Here is an 18,359-nt window from a genome sequence, read left to right as displayed (position 1 = left end):
ATGAGTTGGTTTGGGAATTACTTCTCTAAGTTTCCTGAGGATGTTTCCTTTCTCAACGTACACTCACCTCTGTTGCTTTCGCTCATACCATCTGAAGATGAACAACATTTTATCTCCAACTTGAGGTAGGGAGTAGGGTGATTCTCCCCCCACCCCCCACCAGCTTTTGCTCTTTGGTTGGAATATCAAATCAATGTCTTCTTATGAGGAGCCAGGAAAAAGAAAACTGGGCTTGGGAAGAAAGTATCTGCTATCATTTCCCATGTGCACTTGAAAAGGGGGCAACTGATTAGTTCCTTCTGGCCTCATTGGCTGGTGGAAAGAGAAGAGCTGCCTTTGGTGGGAGGGTGTCTCTTTATTCTTAACTTAAAATGTTGAGCCCTGACCAAGTGAAACTTTATTGCTGGTGGCTGCCAGTAATTTCCACCCTTTTGAAATCAAAACTCAAGGGTTTTGGCTTCAGTTAAGAGTTTGAAATAACTAAGGAGGCCTCAGTGGAAGGCAGAGCAAACTCCTAGTACTTCAAGTTTCATTAAGGAAGAGAGCAACATGAAACGCCCCAGCCGAAGCATCAGGTGTGTGGGGACGTGCGGTGGGGAATGTGCTGAGCTGCCAGAAGAGGGGAAGGGCAGAGTGAGGCTGAGAAGGGGGAGGACTGTATCTCATCCCTCTCCTGACACTGTTGCTCCGTACGAGCCAGTAACTGGAATGACTGGATATAGCCTCCTGCCTCCCACCAGTGGAAGCCTCTCTGCTTCTGTCTTTCATAGTGACCAACCCTCTTGGTTTGGCTGGGACTGTCCTAATTTTAGCACTGAAAAGTTTTCCATCCTGGGAAAACCCTTAGTCCAGGGCAAATTGGGATGATTGGTCACCCAAATTGAATTTTAAGATATTTGGGTAGCACATATGACAAGTGAGAAACTGTCCCAGGTCTTCTTGTTCCACTCTTTGTTTCTTAGAGAAGTGTGCAGAGTGCCCTAGGATATGTGCAAGGCCCTTAAGCTAAATAATAACAGTAGTTGCCATCGAATGCATGCCTACTATACGCCACGTACATGATCTTGTTGAATCCTCAGGGCAACTGTGGAGGTAGGATATTTTAAATCCAAGTTTATGGGAGAGGAGACCAGAGTTCAGGGCTGGGACAAGTTGTGTTTTCCAAGGTCAAACAACTAGAAAGCAGCTGAGGCACATTTGAACTTCAGTGTGCCTGAATCTAAGCTCTGATCTCTTCCCAATAAATGAAGAACTTGCTGAATTTGATAGCAAATGGATAGCTGCTCTGGTTTAGACGCTGTGACCATCAACTTCACCCACTACTTCCAAACTCATTCCTATTAATGGTAAGAAAAGATTCTGCCTCTCTGGGGTTACATACAGAGCTAAAAGCTATGCAGGAAGCTGCAATAGCTACTTTACTTTGATACCTGTAGCAGCCCCTGAATAATTATTCAGTTCTTAAAGGACCTACTAAGTGCCCAGCACATAGCAGGTGCTGAGTGAAGGGTAGCTATACTTATTTCGTTTTTGACATGTTTGTTATGATCCTGAACTGAAATGTTTTAGCCAGTGCATGTCATTTCAAACATTTTAATGTTTAAAAATCACCAAGGAGTCAGAGTATTAAGGAAAGAAACCAATACAGTTCTTGAGTTCAAAATTAGGTAAACACACAAAAAACCATTTTTCTCCCCCACCAAGGCAAAGGTATCCTCTTGGTTATTTGATTTGGAATAGATACAGGACAGGCTTCCTCACCATAATAAGAGGTGTTACACACATAATGCTGAGACAGAAACAGAAAATTCTATTCCAGGCCTCCAAGCTATAAGGGATTTCAAAGGAAAATCTAATCTAGGGGCTCGGCTCTAAGAAATTCCTTTACTAAAATCATTGGAAACTCTTAGTACAATAATCAAAGTCCTCAATTTGTAGGGACCACACTGAGAGGTAAATGCCTTGGGTGGTGTGGAGGGGACCAAGGAGATTTAAGGCTGCTCTCAAAAACTGTTTTTATGTAATCAGTTCACACCTGAGAGTTATGCCTTTACTAGAGAGTGAAACACAGTTAAGATCATATAACTTACAGCTACATTTGAGGAGGACTTAAATATGATGGAAGAAATAGGTGAATTCAGTTTAGTCCAATTCAACAAATATGCACCCACCAGGTTTCAAGGAGGGCACTGGGTTCTGGGGATACAGGGAGAATTAGCAAGTGCCCCCTAACCTCCAGGGGTTCACACGGAAGTAGGGGGGTAAGATATGTATAGAAGTAGTTTCTTCAGGACCAATTTGAAATCTTCATGGGTGTCTTAGTCTGCTGAGGCTTTCATAACAAAATACCATAGACTGGATAGCATAAAGAGCAGGTATGTATTTTCTCACAGTTCTGGAAGCTGGAGGTCCAAGATCACGGTGCCAGCATGGCTGGGTCCTGGTGAGGACTCCCTTCCTGGGCTGTAGCCTTCTCTCTGTGTGCTTATATGGCCCGTCCTCTTCTGATAAGGCCAGCAGTTCTATCAGACCGGGAGCCCAGCCCTATTCTTCATTTAACCTTACTTACCTCTCTCCAGACAGTCACACTGGGGCTGGATCTTCAACATATGGATTTGGGGAGAAACAGTTCAGTCCATAGCAATAGGCCCTAACCCACATCATAACAAACATATTAAAACATACCCATACCATATGTTATATCCTTTTTTTTTTTTTTTTTTTGCTGTACAATAAGGGAAAAGATGTTTATAATTTGCTTTTGAAATTATTTGGCTATGAGTAATTAATTTGTGATTGCTGCTTCTCAGCATTCATTCATTCTTGGGATTTTTTTCCCCCAAAATGAAAGAATTATAAATTGTTTTCAAATGTAATAAAATACGTGTGAATTTCAAATTTGACAATTGATGAGACAGATACAAAGCTAGATTTTTGTGTTTAATTGAGAATTAACTAATTTTTACTTTGCAATTTTTATATTTTGTAGCCAATACTTTTTTTCCAGGTCTCAAACGCTTTTGCAGGCTCTTAAAAAGCTTGCTAGGCCCTAAGCATTGTCTGTAATGCCTAATGGTGTGCGTGTTTCATAGCTCCACTTCACACTTCTAGACAGGTAGCTCCTAACTCCAACCTCTCTTCCAAGTTCTGGTGTAGCTTGGCCACCTGTTGGCCAGGATGCTCCTGATGCCATACTGACATTGTAGCCTGGCTGTGTTCCAAGCATCCTCTTCCCAGTTCCACCCTACCTCCTATTACTTGCCATCTCTATTACACTGACATCACCACCTACCTAATGGGAGACTCAAGCTAGTGCAGTGATCGTCAGTGGTCTCCAAATCCACCAGTATTGGGCTTCAGGCTGGTATCAGGATGACTGCATGGGAACTGCCTGGGAACCTTGTTATGAATACTGATTTCTATACTTCTTCCCTGGAGACCTATGCAGTGGTCTGGGGTAAGACTTGGGAATTTGTTTTTCTTAACAAGCTAATGGGCTGTCAGATTTGGGAAGGTGTAGACTTGGGTAGTGTTAGTAGAATGAAAAAGAGGTGTGGATTTTAATAACAGTGCCCCTTATGATAACACAAAATCCCATTGATTTATTGTCCCAAATCAGAGGTTCTCAAAAGGCTCCCCAGCTGTTTCCAAGATGCCCCCCGTGTGTGGCCTTAAGGATGCTCAGGAGTATTCTGCCCTGGCCCTTGGGCTGTGTGTCTCAGGTGGTGAACTTTGGTGACTATTACTGTAACAACAGCTGTTAGAGGAGAAATTCTCTTGCCTCTTATTTATTTTCTCTCAAGTATGAGTTTGAGGCAGGCTTTTTAATTCTTCATAACACCCTGGAGACCAGGTACGGACTCTTAATGAAGCTTGCCAAAAGGGAAGCACAAAACAGACCGCATGCAGAGGCTCAGACTCATTCTAGGGACCCTCGACCCTGCTCTTGACCTGCCCCTGCCACGAGGCCAGGTAACAGCTTACCCTTCACGATAGGACTGACTCCAGTTATCTCCACGGTAGGAGTTCAGGCAAAACTGACTTTCAGCCCAAAAAGAGAGGGATGTTTTTTCTCACCTCACTTTTGAAGCCCATCCCCTGGGCCTGCATTTCTATTTCAGAATGATTGAGTGGAGTATCTATTCCCTTCAGGGAAAAGCAAACCGAAGTTGTACTTTGTGGTTGCACTAGGACAATCATACAGTAGTTCGATATCAAGACATATTCTGAAGTCTGGGTTATTCACTAAAATGATGCTGCCTGTTCAATTTCAGTAGCCTCATCCAGATTTAGATGTACCAGCTTAGTCCAATTCCTTATTTGTCTTCAACAAAGGTTCAAAATCCCTGGGGTATAGCCTCGCTCAGGGTCACCTTGTTACACATGCTCTGGGCACAGTAAACTAATTATATGTCTTTCAGTCGACATAATAAACCTGTGAGCTAGTTTTTTCATGTTACATTTGAACAAACAGAAAGCAAAAGAGGGATTAAGCGACTTAACTGAGGTCAAGCTTCCAGGAACGGGCATGCTGGGGTTTGAACTGAAGTCTCTTGGTTCCAAGTTTGTCAATTTAACTATCATGAAACACTGAGAAAGTAGACTGAACATTGAATTTGAGTAACAGGACCTGGAATAATAATGTCATTAATACAAGTGGGGCAAAAAATTAGAGGAGAAGGTGTGATGGAGAAGGAGGGAGGGAGACAGTGAGGTCAGCTTGGGCTATGAAATAAGAGCCACTTGTCATCACTGGGTCCCTGTCTGTTTATCACTCTATCTCAGCCTGATACCGTCTTCTTTGTTTCCAAGTTAATCACCATCCTTGACTCTCCAGGAGCCATGCACCAGCCCAGGCTGTGGTGAAGCAGCCTGTCCAGGGAGCCAGTGGCAGGACCACAGTCACAGCGATTGTCCAGACTGGTGGGGACTGGAGCACCGGCCTCTTCAGTGTCTGCAGAGATAGGAGAATTTGTATGTTTTCCTCTTCATTTAAGTTCTTCTGTACTGTTTTCTTTCCCAAGACATAAGTGAGTATCAAAGCTACAACAGGCCCAAGGACAGAAAGTAAATGGTTTCAGAAAAGCTAGACTAAACTTCTAGGGATGTAGATGCCCTCCTTGGCAGGAAAAATCTTGTTTTTCACGAATGTGAATGCTTTTATAGAATATGTGGGTGACTTCAAGGAGTTTTTAAATGACAAAATCCACATAGGCAAAGATGTACAAAATGGGCTTTCTCATCTGCAGCTGGTGGGAGTATAAATTGATACAGGCTTCCCAGCGAATAGTTAGTAATACATACAAAAAGGACCTCAGATGTTATGTAGCCTTTGACCTAGTAATTACATTCTTAGGCATTTAGTCTAAGGAAATAAATCATGTACCAAGATTTAGCAGCATCATTAAATTTTGCAGCATTGGTTATAATAGCAACAGTCTGGAACAACCTAAATGTTCACTGGGGGCATCCATACAATGAGTTAATTACACAGCCATGAAAAGTCACGTTGTGGAGTAATGCATGCTGGGATGGAAAAATATCTGGCTGCATTTTTAAGTTAAAGAAGCAGATTATAAAACTATACACGTTAGGCACCATTTTGGGGAAGAAATGTTTAGAAAAATACCTGGAAGGATATAAATACAAATGTCTGCAGCAGGTGTCTCCAGATGGTAGGCTAGTGGATAATTTTTCTTTTTGCTTATCTGTCTAGTATTTCTATAAGGAAAATGTAGTAAGTATTCTTATAACAGATCATAAAATGAAGTCCCCTTTGTTGACTGAAATCTTTTCAGACACTAGTGTAGTTATAAAGACGTACCAACAACACCGTCCTCTAGGTACATGATCTCCCCCTGGGTTTGACGTTCAAAGTGCATTGATTCTATTTTCACCTGAGGACATTCTGACCCATCTTTGGTACCACATGTCAGTATCCCCTTCCAGGACCTGATGCTCTTGCCCTAGGGAGCAACTTGGTCACAGAATCTTTTTTTGGAAGGGGGAAGATCCCTTTAATGGATGAGGGCCAGCCTCTTAATTTCAATAGACCCTGGATTTAATATTTTTTGAAGAATGCGGCTCTCTCCACCCTTTGGAGGCCTCTGGGAAGATCCGAATTTGTCCTAAATCTTCACAGGATGGATCAGTTCGGAGAGCTCCGAGCTGTTACATGATCCAAATCCTTATTCAGCCAAAAATCTTGCTCAGGCATAAGCTCTAACAACATTTTTTGGTGCTCTGATCATCCAGGCCTGAGCCTTCACTGTTTGCCTGGGCCTCAGAGGAGAGACTGCTGAGAACCAAACCCTGTCCTCCATCCCTGTCCCTTTGCCCATATGACCCAGAGCTCAGCAGGTTTCTTCCTGCCATGGCTACCCATGTGGACTTCTGAGCAGACAACGTGGCAGCCCTTCTCTGGTTCTCTGAGGATTCTTCCTGGTTCTCTTCCAGATACTCTGATTTTGGTTATCATCTTGTACTGAAGTACAGAGAAGGCAGAATTGCCATGTGGAGATGTGGAGACCTAGCCCCAGATTGGGAAGTGGACCATTTTCCTTTTACAGCTTGTAGTTGGAGGGTTGAGGGGGGAGGGTCATCAATACATTTCCAAGTAGGGCAAAGCCTGGAATGTAATGTAGTGGTTAGGAGAACACATTTGTATTGGATATAGACCTCACCTTGAATCTTAACTCTGCCTCTTACTGGCCATTTGACTTTGAACGAATTCTCAGAGTATTCTTCCACCTTTAAAATGAGGATTTTAAAAAAGGTGCTTGAAAGTTGTCAAGATTAAAGCAGATAATGCATAGAACTCACTCTTGAACACTGGTGTGGAACATAACTGGATCAGCATTTTTTTGTTGCATGCTGTACTGGGTTAAATAGTGTCCCCCAAAATTCATGTCTACCTGGAACCTCTGAATGTGACCTTATTTGGAAATAGGGTCTTTGTGTTATAGTGAAGTAAAAAGGTTATATTGGATCAGTGTGGGCCATAATCCAATGGCTGATGTTCTTATGAGAAAAGGGAAATTTGTACCCAAACACGTGGAGAAGATGGCCATGTGAAGGCAGGCACAGATGAGAAAAATGCATCTATAAATCAAGGAATGCCAAGGATTGCCAGCAACCACCAAAAGTTTGGAGAGAGACGTGGAACAGGCTTTCCTTCAGAGCTTCCAGAAGGAACCACCCTGCCAACACATTGATTTCAGAATTCTAGCCTCCAGAATTCTCCAGTAGAGAATAGTTTCTATTGTTTTAAGACACCCCATTTGTGGAGTTTTGTTTTGGCTTCCCTCTGGGAAACCAATACACTAGCAAATGCTGAATTTCATTAGAAGGCTGTGGAGTAGCTCACAAAATCAAGAAATCAACTAAAAACGAAGTTCAGAAAGGACGAAATGCATTATCAGGAGCTAGCTGACAATCTGGTCGACTCTGAATGTTTCTATCCTTTTGCTTTCCTGTCTGAGAACTGATGTTTCAGCAGTCGAGCCCAATTTGACTAGCCTACGTTATGCCTGCTGCTTGGCCAGGCCAGGGCATTTCGAATGACAGTTCTCTCAATACTGCCCACAATAGTGAAGGGATAATTTCCTAAATTAAGATGGGGCTGCTATGCCCATGAAAATCCCGACAAAATGTACAACAATGCACTTAATGAATCTTAGGAATTAATATTCGTTATTATAAATTTTTATCCTCCAGTATGTTGAGGGCAGAGAGTTGAGTCAGGAGACTTAAACTGTCTGCTGCCCAGTCCCAAGAGTACCTAAAAAGTTGATCAAAAAAGGACCACTCGTTACCCCTTCTGCCTTAAGCATTGCTTAGCTCTGCGCCCCACCCCCATCAATATTCAGGAGACCAACCACACTGGGTCTTCTGTGGGTTCCCGGCTTGGTCATTTGAGAGAGCATTCTATCAAAGGGAGAAGGAAGGACATTTGGAGAATACAGTATTCTTTACAGTTGGGCATGAGCCATGGAGGAAAGGACAAGGATATACAGTACCAGGTAATCTCAAATGTTCTGTGCCCTCATTATTGTTCCCTGGATAGACCTCCATTTTGTGACTGCTCATCGTGCCTCTAAGCCATTGTCTTGGAAGAGAATTTAAAGGCAGTATCACTTTATATACTCAGTACCTACACCATAATTCCCAGGGCACTGCTGGAGTATGACTGCTGTGAGTCTTGGGTTTTTTTCCCTCCTTTGTTTACTTCATTCACAAAGTTTAATTTCAAGCAAATCACTGTGACAATAGTTGTGACAAACTTGGGAACAAAAAGGAGAGCTTCTTTGCACAACTTTGTTTCACATCAGATTCCCATCCCAGGACAGTTTTCCATTAGATGTTGGGAGTTATTGCTACAGTTTGTCATCCATTAAGCAAAGGGCACATTATGAACAGCAATGATTTCCATTTCTTTTTGACATTTTGCTTCTTCATTTAGTTGTAATTATATTTTTTAACTGGCTCCCTCTTCCCACCTCTGCGCTTTCATCTGAATTCACACTGCAGTGGGATTAGAAAATGGCTGCTTCTGTGTCCTCTGGACATGTGGCTCCTGAAAGCTCAGATGTGAAGATGAAGCCACGCTGAAATAAGTGGCTGCAAAACTGCCTTGTGGGTGAAAGGCCAGCTGTTCCAGCTGAGGGTGTTTGTGATGTTGCCACAGAGGAGATTTATGTGGGAGGTGTCATCAACATTGTTTATTAATTCAGCCAATATTTACTGAGCCCCTGCCGATGTGCAGTCATGTGATAGGTGTGACAGGCATCAGTCAGAGAGAATAAGACAGAGATGGCCTCTGAGAGGAGATAGACAATAAGCAAATAAATTAATCGCAGTCGTGTGAAGTGCCATGGAGGAAATGAACAGTGTGTTTTGAAAGGAAACTGTAGGGGTTGAGTAAAGGATGGCTTCCCTGAGGACCTGACTGAAGCGGATACCTGAAAGATGGAAAAGAACCAGCCACTCAAACTACCTCCCCTGTGGAGGCATCACAAGCACCAGGTGGTAAAGAGCTTCGTATGGATGAGGAAACGTCAGATGCCCAAGGTGGGTAGGGTGAAGCAGGCCAGCATTTTCTTTGGCTTTCTGGAAGCGGAAGGAGGCGTGAAAAGGCCTCCGACTGGGATTCATGTCCCTAAACTGTTTCTTGGGTAAACTGTACACTCTCTGAGAACCCGGATCCCTGGTCTTGCTCACTGCTCTAAGTGCCCAGAGCACCTGATAAATAGGAGGTGCTTAAAGTATTTCCTGAATGACACATCAATGAATGACTTTTAACCTGTGTTTTCACTTGCTTCCTTCTTTCCTGCACTTCAGTGAAAGAATCATAAAGCCTCAGAATCAGAAGGGATATCGTGGTCAGCTGGATTTGCCCTTCACCAGTTTGTCTCAATCCTCTCTGCAGCAGGCCTGGCAAGGACCTGACAGCCTTGGCTTTCTGAACATTTCCAGGGAGGACGGCTCCTTTCCCTTGGAGCTAGCTCAGTGCTTTAGAAAATATGATTTTGAATGGGTTCCCATGCACATAAGTACCTGGCCCTCTGGTGTATGGTGAGCAGGAACTCCATTCTTGCTCTGCTGCCCCCCTTCTTCCAAGAGGCCAGCACTCTTACCTGAGCCCAGATGTAGTCTGTATGCTTGTAAAGATATAAAAATTTTAAATGAGAATAGGTTGATCTTTTTATTATGGAAGTATTGTATAATCATTGTAAAAAAAGAGAAATACAAAAGGCTATAAAAGAAAAAAGCAGTGTCCTATAATTTTGGCTGTCAGAGATAACCGTTGTTAATATTTTGGTATCTGTCCTTCCAGACTTTTTGCTGTATGTGGTGTATGTAATTGACACAAATAATAGAACAGTAAACACATACAGTTCTGCATCTTCATTTTGTTTTAATGTAACAAACAGGCAATCAGAACACATCGGCACTTCTGGAGCTAATATTTTAAATTACGGCATAGATTTCATTGTATGAATGTACTTAATTTATTCAGAAATTCTTATTAGTGGACCTTTATGTGTTTTCCAGACTTTCTGCTGTTTTAAACCAATGCTTTGTGATTATTCTCATACAGATGCCATTTTGCATGTGTGTGAGTTTATCTGCAGGATAATTACAGAGGAGTAAACCTGCTGGTCAGGTAGTATGTACAGTTTTAAATCTTGATAAATGTTGCGAAGTGGCTTTCCATTTGGAAGTTGTGCTAATTTACTCTCCCACCCACAATGTATGAGTGTGGCCCATTCCTTTTCTGAGCATCTCTTATTGTTAGATGGTTCTGCCTTTTTGTGATAACTGATCTGAAATGTGCCTCGCTGCAGTTTCCACCCACCTTTCCTACTTCTGCTCTCTGGGGCTCCACACTCCGGTTTTGTGTAGGTTTCTTCTTTTTATCTCGACTCGCCTGTGAGTTAGATGAATAATGAACCACATTCCATGTGTGAGGGTGGAGCTCATCTCAGAACAAGCCAGGAACATTTAGGCTGTGGGTGCTGACATAACCACCAGGACTTTGGTGTAAGAGGAAGAGGCTGAATTTATGGCTTGTATCCCTTTTGAGTCTGAGCTGCTTTAAAAAAAATACATATATATTTGTGCATATACACACGTATGCATATACTTGCATATATATATTTTTTTTACTTCACAAATGACACATGAATACATTCACTTTATTTTTAAAAAATGAAACGTTACAGAAAAGGGAACCATATTCCTCTTTTTTGTTAAATCAGTTGGGAGGGTTTCCTTTCAGATCTTTTCCTATTTATATATGCATCCATTAGTAATATATATTATTTAAACAAAGCATAAATGGTATTATGCTGCACATATCATTGTGCAATTTGATTTTTTTAACTCAAAATATGTCTTGGAGATTTAGCTCTGTTGGTTCTTAACTGGTCTTTCACTGAGTTCTTAATTATTACCTAGCGTGATTTGCACCATCATGGTTTATGTACACTTTCCTCTATTAATGCACATTTGTTTTAAATTTGAAGCCACAAATAATGCTGTGGTGGATATCCTTGTACCCGCCTCTTTGTGTGCATGTGTAAGCATTACTCTAGGGTAGATAGTAAGTAGTGGAATTACTGGATCCCAGAGTATTTAAAATTTTACTAGATTCAGCCAAATTGCTTTCCAAAGTGACTGTGCCAATTTCTACTTCTGTCAGTGTATGGAGTACCTATTTCTCCATGGTGCCACACAGCATTTGACACTTAAAAACTTAAGAAAAATTTGGCATTCTTATTGGTGATAAATGGTTTCTGATGGTCTTAATATGCGTTCCCCTGATTACTAACAACATTGAGCAGCTTTTCATGTTTACTGTTGGCCATTTGTTTTTCCTCTTCGGTGAATTACTTGTTCATTGTCCCATGCCTATTTTCTTCTTTTGTTTAATCCTTTATATACTGATTTGTAGGAATTCTGTGTGTATTCTGGGTACTTACGCTTGTTCTGTTATATATGCAGCAAAATTTCCTCCTCGAGACACTTTCTTTTTAGAAAGAAATGGAAATTTTTATTCTTGTTAACCTGAGGGTTATAATCTGGGACTTGTAAAAAGTAAATGGGATGTCACTTATTAGACATCCGGTCCATGCTCCTCGAGACTCTTAAAGACAGGATTTCATCATCTTACCCTTGTGCACCTCTTGTTGAGCCGTGAGCCGACAGTGTTTATCCTGCTGCACAACATCGCAGTACACCTGACCCAAGGATCTTTTGTAAAGAAGTTGCATGATTTCAAACTCTCCCACAGGAGTAAATATCAAGCAGTGGTAGTGAGGACACTGTCTTGGAACACAAAACTCCACATTGTGGCATCCTAGATAAATACGTAAAACATGAGAACGTATGGGCATATGTGTTATGTGTAGCAGTTAAGACTTTGGGGCGAGACTACTGGAGTTTGCATCTGGCCTCTGCCCCTTCCTAATAAATATATGACCTCGGGCAAATGACGTAAGTCCTCTGGACATCGGTTTGCTCATCTGTAAAACAAGCCTAATAAGTAAATTTTATAGGATTGTAGGATTGTTGTGAGAATTAAGTGAGTTAATAAACGCAAAGTATTTTAGCAGGACTTGGCACATGGTGAAATCTGTACAAATATTAGCTATTATATAATAGAAGTTTGGCTTTCATAGTGTTTTCTTATCATATCTGACTTCTGTCCCAAGGTAATTGAATTTTGGGCGTGTTTTCTTTAGTATCTAGTACCGCCTTCTAACGAACACTTAGATAACATGGATATACGATGGAAAGGATTAAAGATAACGTTAACAGCTTGTGTCATTAAAAAAGACATATGAGTCAAAAAAATAAGGTACAGAAGGGGGAGAGTATAGCTCAGTGGTAGAGTGAGTGCTTAGCATGCACAAGGCATGGTTCAATTTCTAGTACCTTCATTTAAAATAAATAAGCAAATAAACAAATACATAAACATAATTACCATCCCCCCAAAAAAGTTAAAAAAATAAAAATAAAGGAAGGTACAGGAGTTCCAAGGCACAGAACAAGAACTTCTTTATAATGTACTTACTGAGGATGGTGGGCATGTCTCTTTGCCAGTTAAAGTGGAGCAGTTCAGGCAATGTATAAACATCATTTATTATTCATTTAGATTACCAGATTTATAATTATGCAATTTTTGATTAATTTTTTATTTGCAGAGATTTTACACTGCAGTATTTTGTAATCCATGCATGCAATGAGACTTCATTGATTTTTGTATGCCATGATTCAAAATCCCCTAATTCAAGGTCGCATGTGGTATGACCACTCTGAACTCACTGCAAGTTCATGGGCCACTTGCTGTCTTCTGACCTTCGTAGCAGTTGTCAGTGCTAATCTCACTAGGAGTAACGATTTCTTTTTTTAATGTGGGACAAAACATCCCAGACAAGGCTGAATTGTGTTTGCTTTGGACCAATGATGCCTACATGATTTAGCAATTATCTTAAATTCCTGATGAGCTGGATGAAACAGATGTTCCGCTCCTCGCAGATAGGCTACTCCTTGTCCTCCTGCCCCGCCAGTCCTCATGCTCTATGTGCACATGTGCTACCTCACCCCCCATGTGAAATTGCAGGAGTCCAGAGTCCAGGCATATCCCTTGGAGGTTCTAAGATAAAACAGTGTTCCTAGATTTTTGCTTCTTTGACACTAAATTTGGGAGTGGGACTCCATACTCCTCACTGTTGAGGAGGGAGGGAGGGATGAGGCAGCAAAGACAGGTCTTTGACAGGAAATTCTCCTAGTGTACTAGTGACCTGGTATGTGAATCTTTGTATCTGGTCCACTAGAAGGCTATGATCACTACCGGTTCATACTCCTCATTGGAATGGACAAAATAAAAAAGACTGACAATAGCAAATGTTGGTGAGGATGTAGAACAGCAAACTCTCATACATTGCTAGTGAGAGTGTAAATTGGTAAAAATACTTTGGAGAACTGTTTGTGAATTTCTGGTGAAATTAAACATAAATCTACCCCATAAACTAGCAATTCCTCTTCCAGGAATCCACCCTAGTGAAATGAAAATGTTTGTCCACATAAGAAATTTTATATGAATATTCATGATACTTACCATAGTAGCAAAAAATGGAATAATCAATGAGAGAATGGATAAACAATTTGTGGAATATTTATAGATTGGAATATTACTTAACAATAAAAATGACAAACTAAAGATAGACATAACAGCATAGATGAATTTCAAGAAACATGATGTTGAACAAAAGAAGCCAGTTACAAAAGTAAACATGATTCCATTTATATAAAGTACAAGAAGAGATAAAACTCATCTATGGAGATAGAAATCAGAATAGTGGTTGTGTCTGGAGTAGGGTTGGGAGGATTGGGATTGTCTGGGAAGGGATGCGAGGGAACTCTGGGGTGAGGGCTATGTTCTGCACATTTGGTTACTTGGGTGAATATGATTGTCCAAACTCATCCAGCTGAACATTTATGATCTGTGCATTTTCTTGTACATTATAAATTATGGCTCAATAAGATTTATTGAATACATTTTTTAAAGGTTATGGTTAGTGCTTTTTTTTTCCTGTTTTATAGTTCTGATTATTTGTATTCATCAAGGTTGTCATCTTTTGCAATACTAGATGACATAACATGTTAATCGTATACCAGTATCCTAACCTGTGGTCCAGTGATTGTTTTCAGTGGATCTTTGAGTCCCGTGAAGTTGAATGCACAATTTTGCATATCTTTGTGCATGTATTTTGCTCTTCCCTTGAGGAGCAAGTTCATAGCTATCATCATATACTCAAAAGGGTCTGTGACCCAAAACGTATTTAAAACAGAACCTCTGTGTTAGATGGTTCATGCAGAGTCTGTAGGAAACAATCAGTAGTTAAAGATGAATGAATGAATGAATAAATGACAAACTGTTTCCAGTTACGTTCAAGGAACCAAGCGTCTACGGCAGGTGTCAGTGGCTCCATGAAACTAGCAAACGTTAGAGTAACCTTCTGGCCTGAGAAATAGAATAAAGTCCTGATAAGAATAGCAGGCAGAATCAGTGTACAATAAAGGAGCTTTCAATCACATTTATAGAAAAAGACGCCTGCTATTCAAAAGCATCTTATACTGTGTCTATTTTAAATATTGAAATTAGGTGAACGTAATAGAAGCAACGGCTATGTTTCAACCATAAAAATATTATTTAATGCTTCTCTCTTGATAGGAAAAACAATTACCATAGTGAATGCTAACAGAATTGTAGCAGGTTCAGCTTTGCCGGTGTTTAACAAAAGAAGACAATTTTAATGTGGCTCAGTTACGGCAATTTTCATACACTGAGTTTTGAGAATTGGTTATTCAGTCTCCGTCCCTGATTGCAGGGAGACAATGCAGCATTAAATTGATTGCATAGGGTTGTAAATGCTCTTTGAGATGTGTAGTTGCTCCACGTACATCTGAGAACCTTGGCTTGCTTTTATGTGGCTATTGACAGGTTTCTGTGGTCTCCTTTGTCCCATGTGTCTTGAGTGTGACATCGCCAGGCATTACGGAGAGTGTTTTTGTTGGCCATTGTTACCTGGGTCCACCTTTGCACTGAGAATTGGCACCAGAGAGAGACATAAAATACGGGTAAGTGTGAATACATGAAAACTGGATCTATATGAGAACCTGGATGCTTTTCAAACTTGTGATTTAAAAAAAAAAAACAAAGAAATGTGGGTGAAGATGCTTGAAAACACCACATTTAGTGGAAGACTTTAGGAAATGAAAGGGAAGAAATTTCTGATTTCATTTGTTACTAACATGTTTATTAATCAAAATGCCACATTGTGAAGGGTATTTCCAAGGGAGCCCTATTGTAGATTACTGGTCAGTGGGCCTCTTCTGTTTCTCTGTCTCTTATTGCATTAAGAGAAGATAACAGGTAGAAATGTTCCAAATTTGGAGGATAAACTTGGAATAATCTCACTTAAAATGTAGCCTATCTGCAATATACAGAATTCACTTTGGAAGGTCCCTGGTGACTCATTAAAGAGCCAGCAAATTTCCAGCACAGCTGAGACGGAGGTGCAATGACACTGAGGACAGATGTGTCATACCAACTAAGATGTGGACAGATTAAAAAAAGGCATCTCTTTATATACTCATATGGAATGATCCCTGAGATAAATATTTTAAGTGAGAAAAAGAGCAAGGCGTAGAAGAATGCAACCATTTACATAAAAAGACTGTATACATATATACTTGCCTAGGTGTAGAATTTATCTGGAAGTGCATTGTAAGAACCGCCAATGTTGGTTGTCCCCAACAGGTAACTGGGTGGCTGAGGACAGCTATAGCAGGGGAATTCCTTCTTACTGTGGGAGTTTTGGACCATGTGCACTTATAACCCATTCCAAATAAATAAAATGATTAGTAATATTAAGTCCTAAGAGGAAAAAAAAAGACGTTGACAGGGGAGTTTTCCTCTGTCAGGGAGACAGTGGTTTCAGGTATGAAGCCTTAAGGGAGGGTCTCTGAACTGCAAGGATTGATTAGCTGCTTGGCACTTGGGTAACCTCGTGGAGTTATGTCCCTGGACGATGACTTAAGGGTGGTGGTGGATCTTGGGTGGGATGGGCCACCACGTAATATTGTAGAGGTCCCTAGGGAAAGGAACTGAGCCTGTGTGACTGTGGCTGAACAGAGACCTGGGTCTCCCCCTAGGGCACGCTGTGTGAGGACTGGCTGGCGGTGCACTGCTGTTGGCCTTTTTCCATCTGTCAAGTGGCCCGGGAACTCAAGATGAGGACCTCCCAACTCTACGAAATCTATGCAGCCCCTTTGACTAAAGAAACTTTTATTTGACAGGGTAAGAAAACTCATCCTCACTCCTCTCAAACCTCTCTTAGTAGAGAGATTGTTCGTCATAATTTCACTGAAATAATCTGAAAATAAATGATTTCCCCTGCTGTATTCACTGGTGCCCTTTCTTTGTACATATCCCCAAGGAAAACTCTGTTATTTGTCACAACTTGCCATCCCAGCCCAGCCACAATAGGCCGATTATGAGTTTTGTGCCCTCCACCACCCTGCCTGGGGTTTTGGAATGTTGCATTTCCCCCCATCTTCCCCTTTCATGAGGCATATCTGGGAAGCTGGAAGAATTGCTATATGGCTTTCTTATGCTAAGCTTCTTTTCCCAAAGTACCAGTGATGGGGCAGGAGGTGGTTAATTTTATTTAGCACCTGGACTGGGCACTAAGTGTCACTGCACTACAGAAGTGTTGTCCTGACTCCTTCAGTCCTGACTGCGTAAAGGAGAAAGTCTCAGGTGGTTGTTGATCTTGAACAGCTCTCTAGTGCTTGCAAATCTTCAGCCCTGCACTCAAAGCCTTCGGAAGGCAACTGTTAACAGGTTGAATTTTGTCCCCTCCCTCCCCCTTCCTACCAAAAACATGCTGAAATCCTAACTCCTGGTATCTGTCAATGTGACCTTATCTGGAAATAGGGTGGAAATAGGGTCTTACAGATGTAATTAAGTTAAGGTCATTAGGTGGGCCCTAATCTGGTATGACTGCTGTCCTTACAAGAAAAAGAGATGAGACACAGAGGAAGAGACACACAGAGGGAAGACAGCCGTGTGAAGATGGAGACAGAGATTGGAGTGATGCTGCCACAAGCCAAGAAATGCCTTGGGTACCAGGAGCTGGAAGCGGTGGGGGGATATTCTCCCCTAGAGGACCCAGAGAGAGTGTGGCCCTGCCAACATCTTTTGGACTTCCAGCCTTCAGAACTGTGAGAGAGTAAGTTTCTGGTTTTTTTGGTTTTTTTTTTTTGTTGTTGTTTTTAATTGAAGTATAGTTGATTTACAAAGTTGTGTTGGCTTCTGTTGTCTTAAGCCACCCAGTGTGTGGTCATTTGTTACAGCAGCCTTAGGAAGCTAATTCACCAAGCATCTACTATGTGGTTAGAATACTCTTGTTTTTTATACGGTAGCGGCACAGAGCAGTGCTGAGGCACCTGGGGTCTGAAGACAAAGTGCCTCCTTTGTTTACTAATTGTAGTGCTAGGGGCAGATCTGGTCATCTTGCTGTGCCTCAGTCTCTTCCTTTGTAAAATGACAGTACCGACCTTAGAGGGCTGTGAGGATCCTAACAAGTCAAGACACTTAGCACAGTGCCTGGAAAGGAGTGCGGACTTGGTAAATATGAGCTATTATTACCATTTACTGCTACCTTATATTCATAGCAAGTTATATAATTTTCCATCTACAGTTGGGATATAAAGCTTTCTTTTCGATCAAGTTTTAGATTAAAACTGAGTTGATTAAAATAAGGATGGAGTGGGTAGAGAGCATGCTTAGCATGCACGAGGTCCTGGGTTCAATCCCCAGTACCTTTGTTAAAAAAAAGAAAGAAAGAAAGAAACCTAAGTATCTCTACCTCCAAAAAAAAAAAAAAAAGAACATTAGGTAAATAATCATATACATGGTTGGTGGATATGGTGAACCTTGTGAAGGTGGTAAAACATGAATTATGTTGAGCACCTGTGTGTGCCAGGCTCTGTTCAAAGCACTCTACGTGTTTTAAGATATTTAATCCTTAACATTCCTCAAGAAGGTGCTATTACAGCTCCATTTTCCAGATAAGAACCTGAGCCACAGAGAGGTTAGGTAACTCGCCCAAGGCCACAGAGCTGGTAAGTGATAAGCAGTCAGGCTCTTGAGGCTGTGCCCCTGGCCTCTGCACTAAGCAAGCAGAAGCAGCTTGTGGCTGAGGCCTTCTTGGGCCTTCATGGTGATACAAACAGGAGTTTGCTCCAGGGAGGTGAACTCCACCTGGTAAGCATGGAAAGATGTC

General features: G+C 41.3%; 1 protein-coding gene across 1 annotated transcript; it reads left to right on the top strand.

The window, feature by feature from the left end:
• PLAC8L1 (PLAC8 like 1) lies at window positions 1-16,473 on the top strand. Its single transcript, XM_010959603.3, has 4 exons — window positions 1-125; window positions 4,838-4,974; window positions 15,011-15,147; window positions 16,225-16,473. Exons 1-4 carry the CDS (start codon window positions 1-3, stop codon window positions 16,363-16,365), a joined length of 540 nt encoding a protein of 179 aa, XP_010957905.1. The 3' UTR covers window positions 16,366-16,473.
• Window positions 16,474-18,359: the final 1,886 nt, after the last annotated feature.

This window comes from Camelus bactrianus, chromosome 3 (genome assembly GCF_048773025.1).
Source record: "Camelus bactrianus isolate YW-2024 breed Bactrian camel chromosome 3, ASM4877302v1, whole genome shotgun sequence".
NCBI classification, from domain to species: domain Eukaryota; kingdom Metazoa; phylum Chordata; class Mammalia; order Artiodactyla; family Camelidae; genus Camelus; species Camelus bactrianus.
Note: the sequence above shows the minus strand (reverse complement) of the source record. Positions and strands in the feature narration are given on the sequence as shown.

What these genes read in the sequence shown, in the direction of transcription:
- PLAC8L1 (XM_010959603.3), top strand. Translation starts at nt 1, where the DNA reads ATGAGTTGGTTTGGGAATTACTTCTCTAAGTTTCCTGAGGATGTTTCC. An exon ending in CATTTTATCTCCAACTTGAG is followed by an intron (nt 126 to 4,837) that starts GTAGGGAGTAGG and finishes TTGACTCTCCAG; the next exon opens with GAGCCATGCACCAGCCCAGG. An exon ending in GAGAGAGACATAAAATACGG is followed by an intron (nt 15,148 to 16,224) that starts GTAAGTGTGAAT and finishes GTCTCCCCCTAG; the next exon opens with GGCACGCTGTGTGAGGACTG.